At 42.3% G+C, this 22,298-nt stretch overlaps 1 protein-coding gene and 1 pseudogene across 1 annotated transcript in view; one reads left to right on the top strand and one right to left on the bottom strand.

Annotated features, from left to right (window-relative positions):
- The first annotated feature begins 2,170 nt into the window (after window positions 1-2,170).
- The window catches only part of PARP4 (poly(ADP-ribose) polymerase family member 4), a 66,828-nt gene continuing 46,700 nt past the window's right edge, over window positions 2,171-22,298 (top strand). Inside the window, 7 exon segments of the mRNA XM_045869119.3 lie at window positions 2,171-2,379; window positions 9,179-9,311; window positions 14,452-14,653; window positions 16,055-16,121; window positions 17,453-17,528; window positions 18,508-18,621; window positions 21,619-21,765. Coding sequence (XP_045725075.1) covers window positions 9,180-9,311; window positions 14,452-14,653; window positions 16,055-16,121; window positions 17,453-17,528; window positions 18,508-18,621; window positions 21,619-21,765 — 738 coding nt within the window. The 5' untranslated portion in view covers window positions 2,171-2,379; window position 9,179.
- LOC123839549 (insulin-like growth factor-binding protein 7) lies at window positions 3,427-4,540 on the bottom strand (annotated as a pseudogene).

Here is a 22,298-nt window from a genome sequence, read left to right as displayed (position 1 = left end):
GAATTCTTGAGACATTTTATGGTGCAAAAAGGTGTTTTTATTAGAGCATAGGGACAGACCCATGGGCAGAAAGAGCTGTATTGTGATTGTAAGGAGTGACTGATTATATAGGGTTTTCTATCCTAAGGAGGTGAAGGTGTCATTAGGGCTCCAGGAAATTGAGTCTATAGGTTCCTGGAGACCTAATTATTAAGACTGTGTTTTTCTTGTAAATCATTAAGACAGTTAAAAATTATAGTGGAGTTTCATGTCCTGCATGACTGTGATATTTATCAGTTGACCATTTGTTTCTCTCCTGCCTTTTTTCTTAGGCAGTCACCAGTGCCTGAGGAATGTTAAACGTGGGGTGTCAGCTCCTGTTTTGCCCTCAGCTTGCCTTTTGCTCTCTCATCAGCTTCAACAGCCTAAAGATCAGCCAGAATTATAATCTTATGTGTTCTCAAGTCTTTTCTGAGCATGAGTCCTGGGCAAGTGTGATGCTTTCTAGATGCCCCCGTATACACAGGAGTTTTCCAAAGCCCTTATTCCTCCAAAAAATCACACTCCTGGCTTTTTTTCTCATGCTTTCCTCCTAGTCCTTAGCCTGTCCTTTGCCCCAACTGTTTTTTGGGTTTTGTTGCCCCAAGCAGGAGTTGGTTCATTTGCGTTTCACTGTTTTTGAACATTACATTCCCTAAGTAGCTGTTTTTGTGCCCTGAGAAAATTTGAGTTAGGGAAAACAAAGGTAAGCCCATAGTATCAGTCCCTCACCGAACCCCCACACAGGTCAAAACAAACATAATTCCTTAAGACAAAGTCTCGGTTCCCTCCAGAGCCAGATTATCCAAGCTGGGAATGAAGGCTGGCAAAGGTAATGAAGCTAGAATAAGTGAAAACATGTAAACATCTCCTGCCTGGTTTCAGTCGCCTTTTTCCTGGCTGCACATTTGCTTGTTTGCTGTAAACCTTTGACTATCTTCTGCGGTCTGATAAGGTGGTTTCTGACAGTTTATGCTGGGTTTTAAAAATGTTTTTGGGAAAGGATGGACCCTGGGGCTCCCTACTATACCATTTTTGCTGAAGTCAGCTAAGTTGATTCTTACACCATCCAAAAGGTAATGATGAAAGTACCTTGTCTACAATCCCTGAGTAATGAATAGAAGAGTCAGAATTCAAATCCATACCCTCTCTACCTCTTTTCTATTCTCATTTAATTCAGTATCTGGGGAATTTTATTGTTTCCTATTATTCTCCCTCCCCACTCAATGAATCTCAGCCCCCACCTCTCTGGAATGGCAGATCTACATTTATAACTACTTGAGAACACTACCTAACAAGCTTCAAATTCAGGAAGTCCTAAACTAAATTCATTATCTTAACCTCCTGCTTCTCCATTCTCAAACCTTCCCGAAATTTGCTTCTTAACTTGCTTCCGGGAATTACTCTCACTTCTCAGTTAAATGGCAGCGCCATCCACTCACTTTTACCAAACTCCCAACTTTGGAGTTAACCTCATTGGCCAAATCCTGCCTGAAAGATGGAACTGAAAAAATCCTGAACCCTTGGGGCGCCTGGGTGGCTCGGTAGGTTAAGCCTCCGACTTTGACTCAGATCATGATCTCAGGGTCCTGGGACTGAGCCCCCTTCAAGCCCCCGTAGGCTCCACGCTCAGGAGGGAGTCGGCTTGAGGATTCTCTCCCTCTGCCCGCCCCCCCCCGGCTTGTGATCTCTCTCTCAAATAAAATCTTTTTTTTTTTTAGATTTTATTTACTTATTTGACAGAGAGAGAGAGAGCACAAGCGGGGGGAGCACCAGGCAGTGGGAGAGGGAGAAGCAGGCTTCCCACCGAGCAGGGAGCCTGATGCGGGGCTCGATCCCAGGAACCTGGGATCATGACCTGAGCCGAAGGCAGACGCTTAACGACTGAGCCACCCAGGCGCCCCTCAAATAAATAAAATCTTTAAAAAAAAAAAAAATCCTGAATCCTCAGTCTGATCCAGGAAGAGAAACCCTACCCGAGCCCAAAGCCTAATCCCGGAGCAGCCCCTCAATCCTCCGCCACGCAGCGCTCGGCCTCTGGAGGCAGCCTTGGGCGGGCTTCCGGCAGCGCTCTTACAGACACTGCCTGCCGGGCCGCGCCTCAGGTCAGCGCCGGGAGCCTGGAGCCCGGAATCCGGAAGCAGGCGGTGCGGGAGCTCTGGTGGCGGGGAGTGCCGGCAGCGGGGAGCGCCGGCAGCGGGGAGCGCCGGCAGCGGGGAGCGCCGGCAGCGGGGAGCGCCGGCAGCGGGGAGCGCCGGCAGCGGGGAGCGCCGGGAGCCGGGAGCGTCAGACGCGAGGAGAGTCCCGAGTCTGGAGCGCCAGGAGCCGCGAGCGTCGGGAGTGGGCCGGATCCCCTGGCAGGTGCGTGGGCGCCGCTGGCTAGACCACCAGGCCCGGCACAGGCCGGGCCCCGTCGGCGGTCCGGGTAGTCCTGGCCAGGAGGTGGCCGCGTCGACTCCCTTCCGGAGCGGGGGACTCAGCTCTGTGCCGCCGCTGTCCGTGGTTGCGTAGTTGTCTTGACCGCGCTGGTTGCTGTGGGACTGGAGGCGCGCTCCTGCAGCCCGCGCCGTCGGGGGAGTGGGCGTGTTCTCGTGCGGGTCGCCGGCCCAGGTGACAGGACACAGGTGGGGCCGCCAAGGAGAGCGGGTGCTCAGAGCCGGGTCTCTGGGCGCGCCCGGGGCTCAGGGAAAGTGAGCAGATCGCTTACCTTCGTTTTCCCTAACTTCCAGTAGGCAGACACCCTGTCTTCTTCAAATGAGGTATTCTTAAAGTTAGATTTGGGAAAAGGAAACTTTTTCCCAAAAATGCAGTATTTTGGTGAATAACCAGGGAATGTAATTTGACCTCAAAATTAGAAATACCATGATAGAAACATTTAATGTGCATGTTGAAGATCAAAGTTGAAAACTTGGAAATCCGTTAAATACTTCCTGCAGAGAATGCCCAGTGACTCAGCTGGAGGACTGAGTTGGTCCAGAGTAACACGGCGCTGCAGAATGAACTTTTGATTCTGGATTGCAAAATAACAGTAAACATATAAAAATATATAAAGCGAAGTGTTATGATAAAGGAGAAATTCACTCTCCATATGTGCATGTTGCGGATAGAGTAGCTGGAATTTGTGAGGAGGAGCTCAGGGAGTTTCTCAGGAGCTGGGGAGGTGTGCTTTTGTCCTGTGCGCGTAACACAGGGCCTGATGGATGGAAAGCACTCCGAAATCTCATATGTACACCATAAGGTCTGATGACCACATGAATGAACGCTGACTGTGTAGGAGAAGTTTGGAAATGAGGGAGAGACTGGTGGCACATTTTACGAAAGCTGCTAGCCAGGAGAGGCCACACATTTAAGAGAGACTCCATATACAGTCTGGAAGAAGACAGAAGTCAAGGCCTGACCTGAGATTTCATAGAATTTTTTTTTTTTGAAAACATTTTACTGATTTTAATTACATGCATGCTTTTCTTCTGTAAATAGACAATAAATTTTTGTAGATTGTCTTGATGTGTTATCTTTATTTTGGATTTCCTCTATGTGAAACCAGTGAATATAACTAAGCGTTAGTGGGTTGGAGGAAAAGATACTGGTTATTAGGCAAGAACAGGGCTGTAGTTATCCAGGACTTTCAGTGATGCAGACGGGTATATTTTGCAGGTTTATAGGTCAGCACCTTCACCTTTTTCCAATGGTATTTCATTGTGAGGGATCAAACACTAATTTTTGCCGATGCTGAAGCCTGTCCTTGAGAATTGGATGCCTGGCACTCACATTCTCCAGCATCTTCCTTACTGAGAGGAGATACCAGCACCCAGCCAGTGACTTCATGCTTTTCTGGGCCACCCCGGGTCTGAATAGGCAGGTTGTCCCGGTCACCAGGCAAGAGTTCTGTCCTTTGAACTCCATAGTTACCCCTTTTTACCTTGTTCCAGATGAGGACAGGGGTTGGGATTCCGATGACCTCACAGCTCAAGTACACCTGGGCGCCAGTGACATTCCGGATGTCCTTGGGGGGTGTCACAATGGAAGGACCTTGCTCTCGCAGGTGCCCTTGCTGACCTGGGTGATGGCCTTCTCCCCTCAGGCTGGCGGCGCGCAGCTGGCACCCGCTGGGGTAGGTGACGTCGTCGCTGCCGCACACCGGGTAGCGGCTCTTGCACACGCACACGCCGCTCACCCCCGGGCCGCCGGCTGCTGCCCCGGCCTTACCCTTCCGCCTCTTGCGGCTCTTCACGCACTCCATGCCCGGCGCTCAGTGCCCCCTGCCGGCGCCCCCGGCCCCGCACGGCTTGCCCTCGCCGCGGGCGCACACCGGGCAGCAGCCGCACGCGTCGCGGGTCTCGCCCAGCTGGCAGCCCCGCTGGGGCAGGGGCGGTCAGGCGGCCGGCTCGCAGGGGCCGCAGGCGTCCGAAGAGGAGGAAGAGGAGAGGGGCAGGAGCAGGAGCAGCAACCCGGCGGCGCCGAGGAGCAGGACGCTCAGCGGCGGCCGCTCCAGGGCTGGGTGCGGAGGCGGCGGGAGCGCGAGTCAGGATTTCATAGAATTTAATAGTGTTAGTTTCACTTTCTACAATCAATAGGAAGACGGAAGTCAAGGCCTGACTTGAGATTTCACAGTATTTGAGTGTTAGTTTCACTACCTCCTACAGGGCCTCAGCTGTTAAAGAATGGGCCAGGGAGTTGTTTAAAATGTTCGTTTATACTTTGGCTTCACAACAATGCCACTGAACTGTAGACTTAAAAATGGTTAAAATGGTAAATTTTATGTGAGGTACATTTTACCACCAAAATAACGGCTAAAAATTATCTATACTGTTTGACTCAGTAATTCCACTTCTGGCCATCTATTCTAAGGAAACAGTGACAGAGATTTGGCCAAAAATATATGAATAAAACATTTTCCTCAAAGTATATTTAGAATAATGAACGATTTTCAGTAACCAAATATCTGATGACTTGGGGAAGAGTTAAATTACGCATAGCCTCTATGAATATTTTCAAAGACTATTTAGTGATAATGGGCAAATTCTCATTAAAAGTTAGATAAAAGAAACTGGCTATAAAATTCAATAAATATCCACAAATAACTTATATTTTTATTAAAATAATTTATAAAATATATTGATAGAGGAAAGAATAATATCAAAGATATTGAAAGAAATCTCAAAATTTCTCAATGGAGGGATCATGCTTTTTTTTTTTTTAAGATTTTATTTATTTATTTGACAGAGAGAGACATAGCGAGAGAGGGAACACAAGCAGGGGGAGTGGGAGAGGGAGAAGCAGGCTCCCCGCTGAGCAGGGAGCCCGATGCGGGGCTCCATCCCAGGACCCTGGGATCACGACCTGAGCGGAAGGCAGACGCTTAACGACTGAGCCACCCAGGCACCCCTGGAGGGATCGTGCTTTTTTAGAACAACTTTACTGAGATATAATTTACATACTATTAAATTCACCCATTTTAATTGTATGATTCAAAGATTTTTAATAAGTTGTGCATCATCACCATAATCTAGTTTAGAACATTTCCAGCACTGTAGGTGCTCTTTACTTTTCTTCATACTGGTTAATCTACTTTGGGAGAGACGTTTTTTTTTAGAAAGACAAATTCATATTACTTTCCTAGGAAATTTAAGCAAAACTGAAAAGTAGTACAATTTAAGGTAAAACTGAAAAGTAATATAATTTAACAAGAATAAAAATTATTTAAGCTCTTTGACTCAGTATTGTTTAGGATTTCAGGACTGTTTTCTAAGACAATCATTGGAATTGCAAACAAAGATTTATATGTAAGGGTGTCATCATAGCTTTTTTTTTCTTAAAGATTTATTTATTTGAGAGAAGAGGGGGAGCACAAAGGAAGAGGGAGAGACAATCTTCAGCAGACTCCCCTGGAGCCCAAGAGTCAGACACATAACCAGTTGAGCTACCCAGATACCCCCATAGCTTTGTGGGTTTTTTTTTTTAAGATTTTATTTATTTATTTATCAGACAGAGAGAGAGCATGCAAGCTAGCACAAGAAGGGAGAGCAGCAGGTAGAGGGAGAAGCAGTCTCCCCACTAAGCAAGGAGCCTGATGTGGGACTCGATCCCAGGACCCTGGGATCACGACCTGAGCCGAAGGCAGATGCTTAACCAACTGAGCCACCCAGGCATACCTATAGCTTTGTTACTGATACCAAAATTTAGAAGTAATTTGATTACCCAACAATAGAAATAGTTCATTTATGATACATATCTAAGGTAGCCTCTATTAAAAATGTTTTCCAAGAATAATTAATGATTTAATGCTAAAGACAAAATGCTGACATAAAATGCAAGATAGATATTGTGAATATGGTATAATTTCAATTTTGATAATAACATAGTCCATCACAGTACATATACACAGAAAAAAAGCCTGGAAGAAAAGGCAAAAGAAGTTGTTAACATGGCCTCTAGGTTTTGAGATTATTTTGCTGCTATTATGCAGTTCTGAATTTTCCAAATTTTCTAAGATGAGCATGAATGACTTTTCTATTAGAAAACTTTTTTTTAAAGATTTTATTTATTTGAGAGAGAGAGAATGGGAGACAGAGAGCATGAGAGGGTCCGGGAGAGTCAGAGGGAGAAGCAGACTCCGCGCTGAGCAGGGAGCCCGATGCCGGGCTCAATCCTAGGACTCCAGGATCATGACCTGAGCCAAAGGCAGGCACTTAACCGACTGAGCCACCAACTGGGTGGCTCAGGTCATGATCCCAGTGTTCTGGGATCAAGCCCCGCATCAGGCTCCCTGTTCAGCGGAGAGCCTGCTTCTCCCTCTCTCTCTGTCAAATAAATAAATAAAATCTTAAAAAAAAAAAAAAAATTTTTTTTTAAAGACCAGGTCAGAGGACTTAAGAACACACCCAGGACAGATCTAGAGAGGTGGATCTGAGTATCCATTCCCACTTCAGCCTTCCTTGCCCAACATAGGCAGGGTACATTACATAGAGACTGTCCTGAACGTTGTTAAAGATTCATTAGAGTTTTAGTGTTTTGTTTGTTTGTTCTTTTACTGTCAGAAATTAAAAACAAGATAGATCAATTAATCTAAATAACAGTGTGATACCTTTCATGGTATCCATCAGCATCTCTCTCATCTATAAACCCTGGTAAGTATGAATCAATTCAAATGTAAAGGACAATCAATACATAGGAAATTAGAAGTATTAATGCTATGGAAAGGCAGAGTTAGATCAAGAGACTTCAGTTTAACCAGACATCATAAGAAAAAAAAAATGTGAACCCCTAATTTGTTCATTTACTGAACAGATAATTTAGGTCCTAAGTGTGGGGTGGGGATAGAGAGAAGTGTCCCAGGGGAAGGCACAGCACGTGTGAAGGCCCTAAGGACCCAACTTGGAGTTTTGCCAACCTGGAGAAAAAGCCAGTGTGACAAGGGCAGAGTGAGAGAGGTGCAGGAGGAGGCTGTGGAGAGAGGCCAGGCCTTGAACCATGGTAAGAAATTTGAATTTCACTTGAAACATAAAAAAAAAAAAAGTTTACCCAAGCTACAATGTAGAGGAACTTAGAGGCAGAGAGGAGCAGAAGTGGGAGAGGAAGTTAGGTCTCCACTGATGGGGGCCAGGGTGACATAGGAGATGGGGAAGTGGGTCGATTGCACCTGCTGTGAGAAGGAAATGCTGATGGCCAAAGGGGGTAAGATGGGGAGAAATCACAGGTAGCACCCAGTGGCTTGAGCAGCCAGCAACAGCCAGCAGCCACTTCCCAAGAGGAGAACAGGGGTAGGCCTATGTTGTGGATTTGGCAAATCTGGGGTGCCTGAGGTACACACATGGGGAAGGCAGTGGTCATTTTGTCCTAAATTAGGGGTGGTCCTCATATAGACGTCCTTCAGGGCCTTGAAGAATGGGCACCATTGCTCAGGCAAGGAGACTAGAACGAGGACTCCAGCCTGGGAGAACTGGGCATTCCAGGGGCAGGTGGAGCTGAAGAAGGAACATGAACCCTGGACACGCGGTTGGGAGGCTGGGCCCTGTAGGTTCCTGACAACTACCTGCCTCACTCAGTCAGACCTGGGAGCCGCTTTCCATGAAACACCACCTTATTTGGGGGAACCTGTTAGAGGTGACTCCAGTTTTTAAAAATTGATAAATAGCTACTGTGAATTAAATCCAGTATCTCACCACTTATTAGTTTATTGTTACATACCTATAAATGTCTTTCCATTCAAAATATGCCTATTTTTCTTAGAAGTAATTCTTTTCTATATGTGGGAAAGTATGATAATAAAAGAAATTAAATTAAAATATGTTTCCACTTAAATATAAGTTGTATGTTTTTATTACTAATTGATAAATTTTTTCTCTAGAATGGCTTAACAGAAACCCACATAACTAATGGGACTAATGGGTCTTTTTGATTTTATAGAATTATATATAAAAATCTGTGGTTTCACTATCATATATTTATTTTTAATTTAGAAATAAATGCTTCTATGTTCTTAAACCACACACTTGATCTGTAACTGAAATCTATACATTTCCGTTAAGATGTATAGTATGAGCCTATACCAAAGTATTTTGGAGTGCCATAGTATCAGCCATAAAGCTAAAAATGATTCTAAAACCAACATACTTATTGCAAGTTTGATCACTCTTCAGTTTTTGTTAAAAATGATTGCAATATGTCTTTTTAAAATAATGCCCAGCTTCCCACAGTTTTCATGTAGAACAATTTTGAATTCGCTGTCATTTATATTCACTGAAAAGAGAATCCTTTTATTTTTTTTCACAGACTCACCAGAATTTTATTATAAGGTGGTTTGTTTATTTATTTATTATTTAAATTCAGTTTCATTAACATATGCTGTATTACTACTTTCAGGGGTACAATTTAGTGATTCATCAGTTGCATCTAACACCCAGTGCTCCTTACATCAAGCGCCCTCCTTAATGCCCATGACCCAGTCACCCCATCTCCTCACCCACCTCCCCTCCAGCAACTGTCAGTTTGTTCCCTATAGTTAAGAGTCTCTTATCTTTCTCTGACTGATTTCACTTAGCATAATACCCTCTAGTTCCATCCATGTCGTGGCAAATGGCAAGATTTCTTTCTTTTTGATGGCTGAGTGATATTCCATTGAGAATCCTTTAAAACTATGACTTGACTTTTTTTCCTACAGGATGACTATAAGGATCTTTGCAAATTGTACCTTCTGTTTGAAAGTCAAGCACTTACCTCGTCAACAGAAGAAAAAGCTACAAAATGACATTAAGGAGAATGGTGGAAATTTTTCCTTTTTATTAAATCCTCAGGTATTTGCAAACTTTCTAAGAACTGTGTGATAAATACTGTGCATTAAGGGAGGGTAGGTCAGGGCACTTGGCTGACTCAGTGGGGAGAACATGCGACTCTTGATCTCGGGGTCTTGAGTTCAGGCCCCATGCTGGGCATAGAGCTTACTTAAAATAATAAATTAATAATTTTTTTTTAAAAGGGAGAGCAGGTCGTGGTTAGAAGGGTAAGCAGAGAAAATTAGCCACAGGAGAAAGTCACTGAAGGCAGGTGAAATTGTGACATCGTCAACAGGGAAGTTGAGCTGGAGAAAGGCAAAGGAGGGAAAACCACACGTCTCACCTTCTGTCCATTACACCTTGTGAATCTGAGGTTATTAGAGTACAGCTGAAGACCTAAACAGAAATAATTTCAGACCAGCCAAATCTGTTCTCGAAGGAGAAAAGTAATGGTGTACAGCATTTGCAAAAAGCAGTCTATCTAATCGCTCACCAGTACGTCAACCCTGAGCGTCACCTGTACAGTGTGACTCAGGGGACAAAGAAAAACGTGTATCGTGAAGTCATCTTGTACTGCTTGTTCAGCTTGTACTGCTTGTTTTGTTTATTTAAAGGCTGAAGGAAGCTACTTTCCCTCTCTTGAAATGAACTGTAAGCCTGACAGGTTAAGCTTGGTGGCTTAGCCTGCCCCTTCCTGGACCACAGCCCTGGGGCTTGCTGACCATGAGTCTGGTTTGTTCTGTGAAGTATGTTCAACTCCAGCTAGATCCTGGGTGCTCTGTGGCATTTAATAGTTTGCCTGTGATTATCAGAGATGGAATGTCCCTGTTCACCTCCAGTTTAGGCAGAACTGTATATACATCCCTTATTATACGGCTTTCCTCACTTGCCTGTTTCACCATTTCTATGGACGGATGAATAATTCAGGCCAGTTATGCCTTCTCAGTTTATCTTCTGGGTAAAGAATGCCAACATCGTCTCTCATCTTCAGAAATTCCCCCATACTGTGAGTGTATACTTTTTGGAAGTTATGTTGCCAATGTATATAAACTTTTGAAATGTGCATACCAGGTATTATAATGAAGGAGACAGCTATGTATATATTGTTGAGGAATGAGCTCCAAGATGAATTGTTAAGTGGAAAAGCAGGTTCAGAACAGCATGTTTAGTATGCTGCCATTTGTGACTAAAAATAGGGCTGTGTACTTATATGTGTGTTGCCTATGCATAGAATAGCTCTAGAAGGATATTCCAGAAACAAGTTACAACAGATGCCTCTGGGGAGACGAACTGGGAACAATGGTACAAAATGTGTTAATTTATTATTATTATTTTACTTTGTAGATATTCTACAATGTCATATACTATTTATTCCAAAATAGATTAATAAAATTACAACTTAACAAATTTAATAAATAATGAATACCTTTTGAATCTCTTGTTCAAATATGTGTACATGAAGATGTTCAGCACAGCATTGTTTAAAGGAGTGAAAATTTAGAAATAACCTCTAGGGTTCGTTAATCAATTATGGTATATCCCTATCCGTATTCTTTAAAAACTGTTGATTTTTTAAACTTTTATTTAACTAAAATTATATTATTTTTAAGAGTTTTAGAAATCTGAGAAAGATTACTATCAAGACTTTTAAGGGTGGGCATTCTAGGGGAAGGAGGCAAGATGGCAACAGAATAGGGACCTCGTTTTATCTGGTCCCTCGAATTTAGCTGGGTATCTATGAAACCATTCTGAACACACACAAATTCAGCCTGAGATGTAAGAAAATATATCTGGAACTCTACAAGCAGAAAAACGATTGCTTTTTGCAAGGTAGGAGGTGTGGAATCGTGAATCTGTGGGGAAATATCTGAAGATAAACAGAGTGGGGAGGGACCCTCCATAAGCCAGTGGCCAGAAAGTGACATAACGCTGGAGTGCAAAATCAGAACCCTTAGAAATCTGTTCCAGTGAGAGACATCCCTTTCTTAAAGGGGCGCAGGGGATGAAAAGAGCAGAATTCTAGGTGGGTCATTGTGGTCTCAGGATCCCAGGAAACACAGAAGGAATGGAGGCACCTGATCCGATAGAGTGCCCAAGCAGTGGAGCAGGGAAACCGGTTATGGTCAGCGAGCCCAGAAGGGACTCTCAGCTCCTGTCACCATAAACCATGAGCCGGGCCGGTAGGGAGACTGCTCTTTTCCTGAGCACCCTGAAAAGGATTGGAACATGTGGGCTGTTTAACATCCCCTGGGAGAGACAAAATGGCTGTGCCCATGACTGGGCAACAGCTCTCAGGATGGCGGTGGCCCCAGAAAGGAGAGTAGGATGGCATCCAGCTATTACCTGGGAGCAATGGAGAAGGGTCCGTGCGTGAGCCCACAACCACTCACAGTCACAAAGACACAAGTGCAGTGAGGCTCTCGGGCCCCCGGGACGCCCCCTGGGAGAATTGAAGTGGGCACGAATCGCCAGATTGTGTGGGGTGTGGCACACAGAGAGGCTGTGCCCACGACTGGGCAACAGCTCTCAGGGCAGCAATGGCCCCAGAAAGGACAGTAGGACAGCACCCAGCTGTGACCTGGGAGCAGCGGAGCAGGGTGTGAGTGAGCCCACAACCGCTTGCAGTCACAAAGACACAAAGCGAAGTGTCACTCTCGGGCACCAGGGATGCCCCCCGGGAGAATTGCGGTGGGGATGAACTACGGAGTCTGTAGGTTTGGTGCACACAGAAGTGGAGATGGTTTGACCTGGAGGGTTTATTGAAGAAGGGGGACCATGATCTTGCGGTTCTGGGCCAGAGATCCTGGCATGGCCATTTTTGCTCTGACCCTCTGAAGAAGTGCGGAAAGCCACCAGGGAACAAAAGCCACATGGACGACCAGCTCACCTTGAGCCCATCCCCCTGACAAGGGGTGGGGCAACTCCGCCCAGACAAAGACACCTGAGAAGCAGAACAACAGGCCCCTCCCCCAGAAGACGGACCTAAGAACAGGTGGATAACAAGCTTATAGATCCCACAGGACTTTAAAACCCCAGAGCCAGGGGAAAATAATATATTGAGCTCCAGGTGTTTCCCCATGACCCGTTTATCCTTCAGTCTAAAATTTTACATTTCTTTTTTTTTTTTTAATCTTTTCCCCATTTCAACTAGATTCTTATTTTACCAACTTATGTTTTTAAGTTGCTTTTTAACTTTTTTTCTCACATCTACATTTTATCGATTTATGCCTCATTCTAGTCCTTTTTTCACTCTATCCAATTTTATATATGTATATAAACTTTGCTTTCCTTGCAATTTTGGGATGTAGTGTCTTCTAACACAGAGACCAAAATTCAATCAGGAACAAGAAGATCACCTGCTTTGTCCACCCTGTGAGATTATAGTCTCTCTCCACCACCCCTTTTTTTTATTGTTTTGGTTCATCTTGCTTTGTTTGCTTTTCTATGGTGGTGTCTGACCTCTTCAGATTTTTTCTAGGGTGCATTTTGCTTGGGTCGTGGTTGCTATTCTGGACCCTGTTCATTCACTCACCCATCCTTCCTTGGGCAGAATGACTAGAAGGAAGAACTCACAACAAAGGAAAGAACCAGAGACAATGTTCTGTGCCACAAAGCTAATCAATATGGATATAAGCAAGATGTCAGAGATAGAATTCAGGATAGCAATTACAAAGTTAAGCGCTAGGCTTGAAGAAAGCATAAATGACTATACAGAATCTCTAAGGGCGGAAGTGAGATCTAATCAGGCCGAACTTAAAAATGCTATGAATGGGATGCAGTCTAAATTGGATGCTCTACCAACTAGGGTCAGTGAGGCAGAAGAGAGAATAAGTGATCTAGAGGACAGACTGATGGAAAGGAAGGAAGTTGAGGAAAAGGGAGAAAAACAACTAATAGCCCATGAAGAAAGGCTTTGAGAATTTAATCACAGAGCGGGAACAAACAATCCTAAAATTTGTGTGGAATAAGAAAAGACCCCAAATAGCTGCAGTAATGTTGAAAAAGAAAACCAAAGCTGGAGGCATCACAATTATGGAGTTCAAGCTGTATTACAAAGCTGTAATCATCAAGACAGTATGGTACTGGCACAAAAACAGACATGTAGCTCAATGGACCAGAATAGAGAGCCCAGAAATGGACCTTCAACTCTATGGTCAACTAATCTTTAACAAAGCAGGAAGGAATATCCGATGGAAAAAGACAGTCTCTTCAATAAATGGTGCTGGGAAAATTGGACAGCCACATGCAGAAGAATGAAACTGGACCATTCTCTTACACCATACACAGAGATAAATTCAAAATGGATGAAAGACCTAAATGTGAGACAGGAATCCATCAAAATCCTAGAGGAAAACAACAAGTGTTAGTGAGGATGTGGAGAAAGGGGAACCCTCTTACACTGTTGGTGGGAATGCAAGCTGGTGCAGCCACTCTGGAAAACAGTGTGGAGGTTTCTCAAGAAGTTAAAAATAGAGCTACCCTATGACCCAGCAATTGCACTACTGGGTATTTACCCCAAAGATATAGATGTAGTGAAAAGAAGGGGCACATGCACCCCAATGTTCATAGAAGCAATGTCCGCAATAACCAAACTGTGGAAGGAGCCAAGATGTCTTTCAACAGATGAATGGATAAAGAAGATGTGGTTCATATATACAATGGAATATTACTCAGCCATCAGAAAGGATGAATACCCAACTTTTACATCAACATGGATGGGACTAGAGGAGATTATGCTAAGTGAATTAAGTCAAGCAGAGAAAGACCATTATCATATAGTCTTACTAATATGTGGAACATAAGGAATAGTGTGAAGGACCATAGGGGAAGGGAGGAAAACTGAAGGAAGAGATCGGAGAGGGAGACGAACCATGAGAGACTCTGGACTCTGGGAAACAAATTCAGGGTTGCAGAAGGGAGGGTGGGCAGATGGGGTAACTGAGTGATGGGCATTAAGGAGGGCACGTTATCTGATGAGAAGTGGGTGTTATACACAACTAATGAATCATTGAACTACATCAAAAACTAATGATGTACTATATGTTGGCTAATTGAACTTAATAAAAGAAAGACTTTTACGGTTGAAAATTACAGATGCAAGTAATTTCTTTAGATTTTGTTTTTACAAGTACTTAATGAATTGATTCTTTTTTTTTCTAAGTGCACACATATAATCTTAGACAATGCTGATGTTCTGAGCCAGTATCAACTGAAGTCTATCCAAAAGAACCATATCCTTATTATAAACCCAGATTTTATATGGAACTCTATCAAAGAAAGGAGGCTCTTGGACATAATGAATTATGATCCTAATAAGGCAGTGGACATCACACCACCTCCTTGTCAAAAGGCAAGCAGTTCTGGTAAGTATTTTATATGAAGCACTTAATATATTACAGGTGCTATAGTAAACATTTTGGTTTATTAAAGGCAGTCAAAGGATTGTCTAGACATATTACAAAAATTATTAAACTTCTTATCTCAGAAAATGGGCAGCCAAATAGTGAAGGACAAAAACTACTTTAGCAATAGGAATAGATTTCTCAATATCCAATCTAGTGTGATCAGATTCAAAAAGACTACAAGAACACTGATAATCTCAGAAAACCTGATGTGTCACTTTATCTGGGAGGGAGAAGAAACTTTGTGTTAAAAATTTATCACCACAACTTAATGACTGGAAATTTTATGACTAGCCTTTTGCTAAAGAAGTTCTTTCCCAAAGATGATCTCTCAAAAAGAAACATACCTCCTTTGTAAACCCAGATTTTATTTTGGAATCTGGCCAAGAAGCAAGCCTTTGGATATAGGGAAATGCCCTCCTCATGAGACATATCAAAAGTGAAGCAATTCTGATAAATAATAATCTACAGTAAGCACCTGATATATGTTAGGTATCATATAGTATATACAAATTGTATTATTTATAGGAGTTTTAGAAATCAATGTTTGGGTGTGGTGCAGCCTCTTTAGACAAATGATTGTCCAAAAATGCTGTCATCAGACTTTCTTGCTCTCAGAAAATGGTAGCTAAAACAAAATAGGCAGGATAGTAAACTTCTTTTACATTGAAAATGTTTTTCAATATCCAGAGTGATACAGTCAGATTCAGAATTACTGCAAATACATTGACACCCTTTGAAATTTTGATAGCATAATTAAAACTGGAAAGAAATTCTTGCATAAAAGGAGTTATTCCTATATATCATAATTCTATAGACAGTGTTACGCTTCTCTTATAAGAAAAATATGAAGCAAAAATTGCTTGGCTTCACATAGGAACCCTCAAATTTCCCTCCTCTAAGCAAGAACATCCTCAGGTCCTTCATTTGTGACATGATGGCACTGGGGAACTCATTCTGACCCTGCAGCATACTAGAAATGCATTTCATAACTATGCTCACCATAATCTTCTGAAGAGAAAAATTCCATTTGAAATTGAATATCCATCAATGAGTTTCAAATAATACAGATAACATTAGAATTCTCTTCACACGCCTATTAAAATAGAATTATAATATATTCTTACTATCTTTTACTTTTAATTTACCTTCTTCTTGTCCCACTTGTACTATCCTTAGATCACCAATTACTATAGCTAATTTAAGGACATCTTTAAAAAAAGAAAAGAATAGTATGGTAAGTATGACCTATATTCAAGAATCTTAAAAAAAAAAAAAAAGAATCTTAAAAATTCCAGGACTTATTGTTAATAATTTTAATAAATCTTTGAGTAGTAAACAAGTGTTTTGTTTTTGTTCTAGAGGTGACAACAGATGATCCATCCCTGGACGACTCCATGGAGAAGGAAGACATTGTGGAATTCACAGAGTAATCTACTTTTATTTTTTAAAAGATTTTATTTATTTATTTGTTAGAGAGAGAGCACAGGCAAGGGGAGCGGCAGACAGAGGGAGAAGTAGGCTCCCTGCTGAGCAAGGAGCCTGATGCAGGACTCTATCTCAGGACCCTAGGATCATGACCTGAGCTGAAGGCAGATGCTTAACTGAGCCACCCAGGTGTCCCCGGAGTAATATACTTCTGATCATTAAGACTCAGTTTGCAAAATGTTTTGTAAACCTCAAGCACAGGTTTTTTTGTTTTGTTTTGTTTTTTAAGATTTTATTTATTTATTTGAGAGGGAGACAGAGAGTACAAGCAGGATGAAGGGCAGAGGGAGAGGGAGGGGGACAAGCAGACTCCCCGATAAGCGGGGAGCCCAATGTGGGGCTTGATCCCATGACTCTTGAGATGACCACCTGAGCTGAAGTCAGACAGTCAAACACAGTTTTAAAATGCTATTAATATATCATGTTTTTTGTACTTTTTTCATTTATCTCGCTTCTCTAATTCTAGGCTTTTATTTATTTAAGACTTTTTACTTCAACTAGTATAGTGATAATTATTTCCATGTTAGTATTATATAAGAGTGAACATAATTATTAGATTGATTTTAAAAAAGAAAAGGCACTGGAGATGAGATCTGGGCAGTCTGCTTACCCTGCTACCTTACCGAGAAGCCTTTAGACTTGAGACTGTTCTTCCTACCTAATAGGTCAAAAAATGGAAATAGTGACAACTTCTGCAAATGGAGTATGTGAGGCTACATTTCTATATGGCTTCGTAAAGCATACCCAAAAGTGTAGTGTCATTAAGCATCACATTGAGCCTTATTTTATTTGTTAATAGTAGTGTTAAAAGACAGAACAAATATCAAAAATGAAAGTACAGATTATGAGAAATCTGACACCTTTGTTTTAAAGGGGGTTGACTGTAGTATGAGAGTCTCTGGTGTGAGCCTGTCTGAGTGACCCAGCTTCTAAGGATCAGAACCCAAGAAAGTGCAGGTCACTTGCCTCTGCTAGGATCGGTGCTTTCTCCAGTGCCCTGGCCTGCTTCTCTTATGCCTCTGCTTCTGCTTCATGCCACCCCACCTTCCAGTGCAGACACTCAGTATTCGGCATCAGAGCTCTAGAGTTATGCAAGGGAGGAATCCAGCTCATTACATGAGACTTTTTAACCATTTTCAGAACCTCGGAGGAGATTAGGGACTTAAAATGTATTTTGTATGCAATTAGGAGACTTCTAAGAAACATTTTATGAAAATTCTGTTTCGTCTAAAAGTCCATTTTAATGTTAAAATTTTATTATACAAATTTCAGGTTTTATAAAGACATTGTTGAAATTCCTCGTTTTCCACAAGACTTTGAAGTTGCAAAATATAACACCTTGGAAAAAGTAAGAGTCTGTATTAAAAAACAAAAACAAACCAAGTGTCTTCTGATTATTTTTCCTGCTTGATAATTTTCTCATTGTTTTGGAAAATTGTGCATATCCTGAATAAATATTTCTTAATATAAAAGTTGATTTTTAATAATCAAGACAATTTTATATTTAAAATTTAATATTTAACTTTTTAGTGTTTTTATTATAAAAGTAATACATGCTCATAATAAAAATATAAACAGTACAAAATAATAACATGACTTTTAAAAGTAAAGACCTCCTCCCTGTTTATTAACGGGTTCTTGTATTTTTAAGAGTAGTATTTACATTTGACAACAAGTTATTTACATCATGCTGAATTTCCATTACTATTCATTAAAAAGAAAAAGAGGAAGTTATTTCTCCAGTATCGTATAAGGGAAAACCCTAGCATTCAAAATTATGCTCCATTTGTATATTTTAGATATTTTAATAAAATATAACTTGGAAATAACATTTCCTCTGTGACAAAGAAAATATAAAAAGTGGTACAGTTTAAACATACACAGATATATCTATAGTAAAAATACCAGCAAGAAATATACCAAAATATTAATAGTAATTATATATCTGTAGTATGACTTCAGGTAATTTTTATATTTTCTTTATACTTGCTGTATTTTCCAAATTATATCTCCAAATGAACTAGTGTTAGTTTTTTTTTTTTTTAAGATTTTATTTATTTATTTGAGAGAGAGAATGAGATAGAGAGAGAGAGCATGAGAGGGGGGAGGGTCAGAGGGAGAAGCAGACTCCCTGCCAAGCAGGGAGTCCGATGCGGGACTCGATCCAGGGACTCCAGGATCATGACCTGAGCCGAAGGCAGTCGCTTAACCAACTGAGCCACCCAGGCGCCCGAACTAGTGTTAGTTTTATAATCAGCATTTTTAAATGGTGTGTGTGGTTTGTTACTGAATGGATGCAGCTTCTGAAGGAACAACCTATTTTCCAGATCGGGGCAGAGGGAGGTAAGGAGGTGGCAGTGCTAGAACTGCAGAGCTCCCAGGACCCCGAGGACCCTGCCTTTCTCACATCCGCACATTTCCTCTTGGCTAGTGGCCTCACGGTAATGATCTTTTTTTTTTTTTTTTTTTAAGATTTATTTATTTACTTGAGAGAGAGAGTAGGGGGCAGGGGGAGAGGGAGAGTGACTCTTAAGCAGACTCTGCACTGAGCACAGAGCCCAGTGCAGATCTGGATCTCACAACCCTGAGATCATGACCTGAGCCAAAACCAAGAGTTGGACACTTAACCAACTGCACCACCCAGGCACCGCAAGGTAATGATCTTTATATTGATTCCTATGTGTTTATCCACTCTGTTCATACCTAGTTTCCTTAACATTGCTCAGTGAACCTGCCAATCTGTTAAACTTTTTACCTGATAAATAGTTTTGAAAGGTAGAAACATGTCTCTGTTGGAATATGGCAGGTGAGGAGAGGAGGGTGAGAGCAGTGCTCTGACTAGAACAGCACAGGGCTTCTTTCTTGTTAAAAGGAAATAGTGAGGAATTCTTAACCTCAGGAAACAAACTGAGGGTTGCTGGAGTGGTGGGGGGTGGGAGGGATGGGGTGGCTGGGTGAAGGACATTGGGGAGGGTATGTGCTATGGTGAGCGCTGTGAATTGTGCAAGACTGTTGATTCACAGACCTGTACCTCTGAAACAAATAATATGTTATATGTTAAGAAAAAAAAAAAAGAAGACAGTAGGAAAGGAAAAATGAAGGAGGGGAAATCGGAGGGAGAGACGAACCGTAAGAGACTATGGACTCCAAGAAACAAACTGAGGGTTCTAGAGGGGAGGGGGGTGGGGGAATGGGTTAGCCTGGTGATGGGTATTAAAGACGGCATGTTCTGCATGGAGCACTGGGTGTAATATGCAAACAGTGAATCATGGAACACTACATCAAAAACTAATGAAGTAATGTATGGTGATTAACATAACATAATAAAATTGAAAAAAATGTAAAAAAAAAAAAAAAAAGAAATAGTCACTGCGTGCAGGGCATGTAGGCCCCCTGCTCCTGTGCTGAATCACTTGTGGGAACTTGACTAACGTATACTCTGCTTAAGGCAATCTGTTCACACACTTAGTTAAGTACCTACTATGTACCAACTGATCTACTGGAGGCCAAAGATAAAAATTACTTCAAACCCTGCCCCTCAGAGATCACCACCAGGGATGAAACTACACATTCATGACTGTAATCCACTGGGACAGAACAGCAAGGAAGGCTTTGCAGAGGCTGAGACTTTTATGTTAGGTCACGGTCAAGTCAAGGCCATGGTTCCAACCTGAAACTATTATGAAACAAAAATAAATTCAGAACTAATACCTAAAATTCAAAGTAAACACTGCCACACCCACAGGGTGTCTTCTGTCCAGACAGATTTACAGGCAGGAAACCCAGCACCTCCTCACCCAGGTGCTCCTCAGTAGGATTGGTCCTCACAGCATAGTACTCAGGCTCTGGATGCTTCTGGCTTTGCCCCCACTGGAGGTGTCAGCTCTGGTGCCAGGAGGGAGACTCAGCTCAGGTGGGTACAGAATCCACCTGACTTGGAAGCCCACCCACAGTAGCCCATACCTGTGGTAACATGGGCCTAGGTTCAAGATGTCTTTAAGGGAGGTGCCCATTACTTACGACACTGCTTTCAGGGAAACCTAAGGGTCAGGTCTCCCACCTACCACTTATCGTTCATTCATTGAACTCCCAGTCCTGATTTATTAATGAGAAGTCACTATTACCCAGGCAATTTTGGGAACAGATACAAAAAGTTAATCCAAGTCAAATGTGTCTAAGTAAGAGAAAGGGTTTTGTTAACCTTTTACCCCAAAAATGTATGCTGTATTTTGTGGAGGGTTTAATTGTGTGGATAAAAAGTAAGGAAACATCAAGTTGAAAACCATGATAGAACGTGTTATAATTATTTTTCTTTACTGAAAAAGAAAACTCTAAGGCTGAATAGGCCACCGTGTCCCCTCCTGCTTACTACCCTGAGAGCTCTTCCTGGGTGCCTTCCTCCCTTGGCAAGCCTGAGTCTGAGAAGGCAAATAGAGGGCTCCTCGGGTGAGTCTGCTTTGAGAGAAATTATCCTCGCTTAACCAACACTGAAAGAGATGTCCTGCAAAAGAGGCTTTTCTAGCTTGCCTCTCTCTCTCATACAAAAACATTTTGTGCAAATCTTCCAAAATTATGTTAAATTCTACCTTCTTAAATGGAGTAACTGGAACATGATATGCTTCTTTTCTTCACGTTCCAGAGGCTCCCTGTAGCCGCCAATTCAGGAGGGCGGGTTATGGTGTCCTGGGGAGTCTGACTTGCCCCGCCACCCGCACCCCCTCCCATACACTCCAGAGCCAGGGGCTTAGCCAACACCCACAGGCCCCAGCTGGGGCTGGACTTCCCACATTCTCAGAGGTTAATAACTTTGGGACAACTGCTCACAACAGGAGCAAGGATTTCCAGGAAAAACAGACAAATGCCACATCCACGGGCAGGTTGGAAGGAAGGAGGCAGTTTGTACCTATCCAGAGGACACCTTGCTCCATGCCTTTATGTTATTTGCATGACTAAGAGCTTTCCTGCCTTTCTCCCTGCTGGTAGCTATCATTTCATTTTGACTGTGTGCTTGTCCCTAACAGTACCTCATTTTTGAGGTATTTTTCTTTTCTTCCTCTCCTCTGATTTATTTTTCTCATTTCCCAAAAAGCTTGAATGCCAGACTTCAAAGCTAATTAGACTAGTATGTAAAGTAAGAGTACGTAATCTCTGAACAGACGTTTGAATGACTCTCCCATGAATCAAATGCATCTCTTCCGCCTGTTGCGCCTTTTCAGGCTTTTCTCCCCTTACTTTCAGGTGTTAGGCAGTTTTGTGAAGAATTGAAGATTTAAGTAATTCTTTGAAAAAACTAATCAGTGCCTTCATGGCAGGGATCCAATGCCTTATTTACATTCCGTTTCCCCATGGTGCATAGGAGGTGTTCAATAAAGATCCATAGGTTAATAAGTGACTGTATCCTCACATCCTAACATTTTGCTCCACACTATAATTCACAGACTAGAAAGTCCTCTGTAAAGAAAACCTCTGCAGATGCAAGTGAATACTACGAAAATTACATTGAAGAGCTGAAGAAACAAGGATTTCTGCTAAGAGAACATTTTACACCGGAAGCAACCCAATTAGCATCTGAAAAACTGCAAGCAGTAAGATTGATTTCTGTGTGCTATTTTGTGTGATCGACTGAATATTTTTAATAGAAGTGTTTTCTTTACGACAAATAAAAACCTGGCAAGAGAGAAGAGTCAGAGAACAAGAAGAGTAAACTCACAGGCAGGTGTGGAAACCGGGTGAGGAGTGAGTTCTAGGAAGAGCCACAAAACTTCCTGCTTGTTCCAGCAACAAACCCCCACCCATGGCTTTCAAAGATTCCGTTATAACCTAGGCCAAGAATCAGGGGTCCTTAACCTTTAATGCCACTTAAACTTTGATGCCACTGGCAGACCTAAAGTTTACAGAGGGAAGGAAAAGGCAAAAGGAGACATAAAGTGGGAGTAAAGGAGAGAAAGGGGAAATAAAGAGAGTGTAGGGGGGAAGTGGAGGTACAGGGAATTATCAGTCCCTTGGCTGCCTGTGACTCTCTCCTTGGCTGTGATTATTTCTTCTCTCATCTCTGTTCATCTCAGCTTTAAATCAACTCACCAATGAAACCTTTTGTTGGTTGTTTTTTGTTGTTTTT

Source organism: Mirounga angustirostris, unplaced genomic scaffold (assembly GCF_029215605.1).
Source record: "Mirounga angustirostris isolate CCGP_5_RB_7025 unplaced genomic scaffold, mMirAng1.0.hap1 SCAF_3, whole genome shotgun sequence".
Lineage (NCBI taxonomy): Eukaryota > Metazoa > Chordata > Mammalia > Carnivora > Phocidae > Mirounga > Mirounga angustirostris.
The sequence above is the reverse complement of the archived record's forward strand: the minus strand, read 5'-3'. Positions and strand labels throughout refer to the sequence as shown.